Below are 7,714 nucleotides of genomic sequence, written 5' to 3' on the forward strand. Positions count from 1 at the left end.
AATGCTGACCAAAGAATAAAGCTGGGGACAGAGCCATACTGCTTGGATGTCAAACTGCTCGCCACTCTTTGGCGGGCTTGTGCTTAGCTACCACAGGGCCCCAGCCTTTGCAGCATCTTTTTGATTCCATGCTGCATGTCTATCCTCTTCCTATTTGTTTTCTCTCCCTTGGGGAACATGTCTGGAGCATTTTTGGGAATGTTGCACATTGTCTGTAGCTGACGTAAGAAGTCTCGCCACTGTTTTTCGTTCCCTTTTCCTTTCTTCGTTCACCTTCTCCTATCCTTCCTCTGCTTCGGTATTTGAGGCTCCTCTTTTTCTTCTTCCTCCCTGTGTGGTCCTGAAGGCCGGCCCACATGTATAATGTGTAACTGGTGACTGGATAACGCATAATTTCCAGCCCCAGTTCAACAGGTAGGGTTCACACGGCTGCTACCTTCCCAAATTGCTGATTGGTCCCTCTTATCAGGTGTTCGGGAGGTGTGACCTGAGGTGTGAACAGTCACCTGAGGCGGGTCTGCCCCCTTGTGAAGGGGGCGTTCCGTTTGGTAGGAGCACACCATCGGAGACGCTGGCAGTCGTGGGGGATTTATTGGCAATCAGCCAGTCATCATCTTTGCAGTCCTCATCTACCAAATGTAAATGGAATGAAGTTCCCGATTCAAAGACCCTCCCATCTGCATCACAGTTCCTCGTGGTTTCACATACTGAAGACGGTCAGTCTTTCGCAATGGTAAATCCGCTTATTGTTCAGAAAGGTGTTGATGCAGTTGCTAGCTCTGAGAAATCCTGCTTTCATTTTTGGAATGTCAGTTTGCTTTTAGAGACTACTTCTGATTCTCAAGCAGAACTACTGCTTGCCGCTTCGCTTCTCCACAGCTATCCTGTTCGTGTTGAGGCCCATAGAACTCTGAATTCTTCCCGTGGTGTTATTTACACTAAGCTGCTCTACAGTCTGACCGAGGCTGAAATCCAAACATACCTCTCTGATCGGGGTATCATTGCCGTCCATCGGGTAATGAAAAAGGTAGAGGCCTCCTTAGTGCCCACACCCACTCTTTTACTTGCCTGTGATAGGGTGGTGCTTCCGTCCTAGATCAAAGCAGGCTATGAAGTTATCACAGTCCGACCATACATTCCGAACCTGATGTGCTGATACCAGTGTCATCATTTCAGCCACACTCAAATGTCTTGTCAACACCCAGCCAAATGTGTAATCTGTGGTAGGGATGCGCATGAGGACGATTTTCCGCCTCCTTCTCCCCACTGTATCAACTGCAATGGCAACCACGTACCTTCTCTCAAGATTGTCCTATTATCTTGATGAGTGGGCTGTCCAACAGATCTGGGTAAAGGAAAATGTGCCTTACCCAGTCAGTTGCGAGATGTTGGCTAGTCCGAAACCCTGCGTTATACTGTCTGGCACCTTCAGTACTGTTCTTCCTACATCTTGCTCCATGAAGAATATGGCCACGCAGACGTGACCTCAGATTCAGCTCCGAGGTTGCGAAATTGCTCAGTATCACGGTAGCATCGCCGTCCCCTCATCCAGTTGTGCAACAAGCTATCAAATGCTTGCTTCATGGGTCAGAGTCACCAGCTACACAATCAGCAGGCCAGAAAGGATGGAAGGAATATTCCCATGAAGAGATCCTATGTCCCACCAGCCAGCTGACAACCAAGTCTTCCTCTGCTAACTGGAAAGGCTTGAAGAAGTCCAACAAAGCCAAACAGTCTTCTCCTTCACCAACTCGAAGATCATCTTTGACAGTGTCGCCACGTAATACCTTCACCTCCATGTCGCCGGTGCGCACCTCCAACCGTTTTTCTGCATTGGACTCTGCAGGCCGACAGCACAAGAAAGCTGACACTTGTGTGGACCTCCAGGAAGCAGGATCCTCCTGCCTCTGTACCCTGTAGCAGCAAGTCTTCATAGGCTGGCTCTCAGCAGCTGCTGAGGTGACACCCCTTCATTTTTTCCTCATCATGATTCTCCTCCAGTGGAACATTCATGGCCTTCGATCCAAAAAAGAGGATTTATGGTTGCTTTTAGGATTGCAGCGTCCACTTGTACTCTGCCTTCAGGAAACAAAATTGTATCCTCATGACCACTTTGAGCTTTCACATTTCTTCCCAGTCCGTTTTGACCTTACCCCCTGAGGTCGGTCCATCTCATTGGGGGAGCCATGCTGCTCATATGGGATGACATTCGTAGCCAGCCCATCTCCCTGACTACTCGCCTTCTAGCTTTTGCAGTTCACCTTTTCCTTCCTCGGTTGACCTTTTCCCTTTGTACCATTTACATCCCTCCATCTTTTGATGTCACCAGGGCACGCTTCCTCCAGTTTACTGGGCAGCTACCTTACCCATTTCTGCTGCTCAGTCACTGTAATGCGCACCATTCCCTTTGAGGTTCCCCCTGAACCTGTCGGAGAGGTGCCCTCTTGGCTGACCTTAATCAACTTAAACTCTTCTGCCTTAACATAGGAGCAAAACATCGTCTCGAGTGGTCTGTTTTCTCTGACACCCATTCAAGTGACCATTTTCCGTATGCTATCTGTTTCCTAACTCCTACCCCACCTTAATGCGCACCCAAATGGCAGCTTGCTAAGGCCAACAAGTAAGTGGCTTTACGCCTCCCTGGTGACCATCGATGAACAAAATTTCCCCAGTTGTGATCACCAGGTGGAATATCTTACAGACATATCCTTACCGCTGCAGAATATTCCATTCCTCTCACTTGCTCTTTACCACGCCATGTCCCAGTCCCTTGTTGGACTGAGGCATGCCGTGATGCAATTCGCACGCAGAGACACACACTTTGTGTTTTTAAATGTCATCCTACGATTCCAAACTTCATTTGTTATAATGAGATGCTTGCGCAGTGTCATCGCGTTCTTCAGGATAGCTGGATTTCATTCACTAGTTCCAGCCCTTCCTCTGATGTGTGGGCCAACCTCCGCCAACAGCTCTCTGGGACCAAAATGCATTCGCTAATTTCTGGCCCGACAGTAGCAGACAACGTCATCGTGAACCCTACTGCAATCTGCAACACCTTGAGCTGCCATTTTGTGGAAATTTCAAGCTCCTTCTACCATCACTTTGCCTTCCTCCATTGGAAACGAGCGGTGGGGGCTCGGGCGATACCTGTCTGTTCTCAGAATCGTGAGTGCTACAATGCCACCTTTGCTATGAGGGAGCTAGATCATGCTCTCACTTCATCCCAATCCTCCTCCGCAGGGCCAGACACTGTTCACATTCAGGTGTTACAGCACCTGTCTCTTGTGTACAAGTATTTCTGCTTAATATATTCAAACGCATCTGGGCACAGGGCACATCTCCCAGATGCGGGCATGAAGCCACTTCCATACCCATATCTAAGCCCAGTAAGGACAAACACTTTCCCTCTAGCTACCACCCCATCTCTTTCACCAGTTGTGTTTGCAAGGTGATGGAATGTATGACTCATGCCCTGCTGGTATGGTGGCTCCAGTCTTGCAATCTACTCACCGCTGCACAATGTGGATTTCGAGTGCACTGTTCTGCAGTTGACCATCTTGTCACTTCGTCCACCCTTGTCATGAAGGGTTTTCTTCAGAAATCCCAGACTGTGGCCGTGTTTTTCGATTTGGAGAAAGCCTACAATACCTGCTGGAGGACTGGTATAATCCATACTCTCTGCATGTGGGGCTTCCATGGTCGCCTGCCCTGTTTCCTTGAGGAATTTTTAAAAGATCGAGTTGTCAAGGTCCATGTGGGTTCTGCCTTGTCGGACACCTTTATCCAGGAAAATGGTGTGTCTCAGAGTTCCGTCTTGAGTGTAATCCTCTTTGCAACGCTATTAACCCTAAAATGGCCTTTCTCCCGCTGGGTATATCCGGCTCCCTTTCTGTTAACAATTTTGCCATATATTGCAGTTCTCCACATACCTGTCTCATTGAGTGGCATCTTCAGTGATGTCTCAGTTGTCTTTAATCATGGAGCATCAACAATGGCTTTCATTTTTCCACTGACAAAACCGTTTGTATGAATTTCTGGCAGTGTAATTGGTTTCCCCCACCATGTTTACATCTTGGGCCTGTTGCTCTTTCATTCATTGAAACTACGAAATTCCTGTGGCTTATGCTCGACAGGAAACTTTCTTGATCCTCCCACGTGTCTTACCTGGCAGTCTGCTGTACACGTTTCCTCAGTGTCCTATGTGTCTTCAACGGTACTTCCTGGGGTGCAAATCAAACCATCCTCCTCTGTTTGTACTGGTCCCTTGTCCATGCGAAACTAGACTATGGGTGCTTGTTTATGCATCTGCTCGTCCGTCCCTCTTACACCATCTCAATACTATCCACCATCGTGGCGTACATTTGGCCACTGGCGCCTTTCGCACTAGCCCAGTTGAGAGTCGGTACCAGAAGCTGCTGAACTACCACTGTCCTACTGCCATGCCTTTCTCCCCAGCAGGCATGCATGCCGTTTGTCTGCCATCCATTGCCACCCATCCTATGCCTCCTTCTTTGATAGCTTCTTTGATCGCCAGTATGGGGTGCGTCCCTCTTCTGTTACCTCCTGGAATTCGCTTTCAGCTCTTGCTCTGGTAGCTTAACTTCACGCTACCTGCAAGTTTCCCGGTGGGTGTGAACCCTTCACCACCTTGGCTTCGTGCGGCGGCCTGTGTTCACCTTGGCCTTCATTCACTTCCTAGGGACACTACTCCAGCCTCACTCTATCACCTTCAGTTTCATGACCTTCACATGCATCTTCGCGATAGCCATTGTGTACACTGATAGCTCTCAGAGTGACCTTGGTGTTGGGTGTGCCTTCGTCATTGGCGCTGACATTTTTCGGTATAGGCTTCCGTCACACTGCTCAGTATTTACAGCAGAGCTCTTCGCCCAATATCAGGCCACAGAGTACACCCAGCGACACAGGCTTTTCTATTGTGACCTTTGCTCAGACTCTCAGTGCCCTTCAAAGCCTCTGTGCGCTGCACACACTTTGACTATTTGTGTTGAACACTACACAGAAAGCGTTTGTCTGAAATTGGCCACCTTGTAGAGTTCTGTCCTTCTACAACATTCTCTGTCGTGAAAATATGCAGTTATAAAAATCAGCTACCAGCCACTTTTAAGATGCAAATAGAATAAAAAACAGGAACATAGCGTGGGGAGGTCATGTTAGTTATACAACTTGCTGGTGAAATAGCACAGGCAGTAAGAGAGGACATGAATGAGTCAGCTATCTACAAATATTTGGGTGCAACAAATACCTAGAGAACATACTTTACTTGATTACTCTATAAACATACTACAATAGCCTATGTATTGCTCATATGGGGATCATGAGGATAAGATTAGAATAATTACTGCATGCACAGAGGCAATCAGACAATTATTCTTCCCACATTCCATATGCGAGTAACAGGAAGAAACCTTAATAGCTGGTACAGTGGGATGTACTCTCTGCCATGCACTTCAGAGGTTTGCAGATTAAGGAAGTGGATGTAGATATGAAGCAGAATAATCACATGGACTGTCTTGTAAATAAGAAAACCTACATCATTTCCGACCAACAGAGCACGTCAGGCATGTGCACAGAAGATAGCAGCGTAATAGTAATGTTGAAAAATCTTAATTGGCAGACACTTAAAGATAGTGTACACCTTCTTAAAAGACTTTCTTTTAGGTCCAAAAGAACAAATCATCCTCAGCCAGTTTGACATCTAGCCCATATATACGTTGCGGGCAAATAATGGCATGCACAGAACCGTACAAGCTGTCAATCTTGCCATTTTTCATTCATGAATGGAGTGGAAAGAAAAATTAAATTATGCAACTAACGCATATATGTAGGTGTATAACCTAACAAAACAATTAGAGGAAATACCAAATGGTGCAAATATTGCTGTAAATTTATTCAAATCAAGATGATTATTTGGAAATCAGAATTACTCTTATCATAATATTGGTATAGGAAATATGTCCTAATTGCATAATGTCAAAATAAAAAGAACCTTCAGCCTCAGAAATTCTTGAAACTGGTTTGTAAAGCTCCATTTGTCTTTCAGGGTGAACGTGCCACTGGTTATGGAGTTGCCCTCTTGCTTACATTGTTTGGTGGATTTTCAGAAGATGCACTGCTGCGTCAGCTTGCACCATCTAAAGCCTTTTCAGATGATGTTTGTGGTACAAAGAAGTTAAGAAGAAATTAAATGAATACTGATGGATGGTCCTCTGTATTAATTCTTTTCTATGATGTCACTGCCTGTTTTGTTAACATGTGTAAAGAGCTAGCTGTATTGTGTTAATCACTATTTTCACAATCAGTGTGTACTGTATGTGGCAGATGGCATTGACTAATATAGCACGACCTTTGTATTTTTGCTTACAAATGAGCCAAAATTTGTGTATTGCATGTGCTCCTCTAATTTTGGGTTTTACTTAACAAGGAATTAAAAGTTTCTCTCCAAAGTCTTTGGCATTATTTGTTTCTCCATGTTCTCCTCACTCCTTCTATACCAGGCTATTTGCGATGTCTGATTACTCAGCAGAAATACTTAGGATATTATTAGGAGTGATTTTCAGGTACAGCACATGCCTGTGTTCAGAATATGCAAGTTAGTTTTATCCTTCGAACAGTAATCAACAAAAAAAAGGACGTTTCACACTCTAAAAAACAGTGGTTGCACTTTTGGCCAATATCCCACAAATACAAACAACTATTTGCACAAAACTCTCACATAGTTAATTCTTTATGTAAAACATACTGTAGTCATTGGGATATAGCAACAATGTCACCTATTCCATACACCTTGAAATCAGTTGATCGCCCAAGGTTTTCAACTGGGGTTGCAGTTTTGGGATAATCCGCAAGAAGAGGAAAACTGCATTTGAATTCAGCAGCTATTTCTTAACTGTTAAAAATGAAGGTACAAACTCCTAAATCACCACCAAATTTCAATGGTTTCATTGGTACTAAACCAATCAAAATGAAGAATTCCATTATTAGAGGGAATTCCTGCTTTCTGCGTGAAAGAAGACTAGCTTAATTACTACACCTTTCTAAATAGAAATATTCGGCAGATGTAGCAGACATTTAAGTTATTGCCCAACACACATAAACAAAATTTTATTGATACCAGAGTAGGAAAGTTGCTACTCACCATATAGCGGAGACGCTGAGTCGCGATAGGTACATTAAAAGGATTCACACAATTAAAGCTTTTGGCCATTTAAGGCCCGAGTGTGGTCTCTGCTCTCTGAGACTGCAGATGTTTGCGCAAGTTGTGTGTGTGTGTGTGTGTGTGTGTGTGTGTGTGTGTGTGTGTGTGTGTGTGTCTACTGCTGACAAAGGCCTTAATGCCCGAAAGCTTTAAATGTGTGAATCTTTTTATTGTGCTAAATGATTAATGGAAAATATCATATAATGATGTGAAACAAATACTAACAAAGAGATAGAGGGGCTGGTCAGTACTTACCTCAGCTCAGTACAGCCGATAGATACACAAAATAGAACAGAAAATTTATGTATCCTAGCTTTCGGAACTTTGTTCCTTCGTCAGGGAGGAGAGAGGGGAAAAAAGGGGAAGAAGGGAAAGTGGATTCAGTTACTCACAACCCAGGTTATGAAGCAACAGGGGAAAGGTAAACAGGGAGGGTAGCAAAGGTGGAGGCATGGGTGTCAGAGGGAAGCCAAAGGTATTCTGTAAGTACTGTGCCAG

At 45.0% G+C, this 7,714-nt stretch overlaps 1 protein-coding gene across 2 annotated transcripts in view; it reads left to right on the forward strand.

Annotated features, from left to right (window-relative positions):
* Positions 1 to 6,464, forward strand: part of LOC126416288 (probable aminopeptidase NPEPL1) — a 59,720-nt gene extending 53,256 nt beyond the window's left edge. For both annotated transcript variants that reach the window (XM_050083939.1, XM_050083938.1), the window contains exon 10: positions 6,062 to 6,464. In XM_050083939.1, the coding sequence (XP_049939896.1) occupies positions 6,062 to 6,205 (144 nt within the window). In that variant the 3' untranslated portion in view covers positions 6,206 to 6,464. The remainder of the gene's footprint in view (positions 1 to 6,061) is intronic.
* The last annotated feature ends 1,250 nt before the right edge of the window (positions 6,465 to 7,714 follow it).

The sequence above is a fragment of the Schistocerca serialis genome, chromosome 8, assembly GCF_023864345.2.
Source record: "Schistocerca serialis cubense isolate TAMUIC-IGC-003099 chromosome 8, iqSchSeri2.2, whole genome shotgun sequence".
NCBI classification, from domain to species: Eukaryota; Metazoa; Arthropoda; class Insecta; order Orthoptera; family Acrididae; genus Schistocerca; species Schistocerca serialis.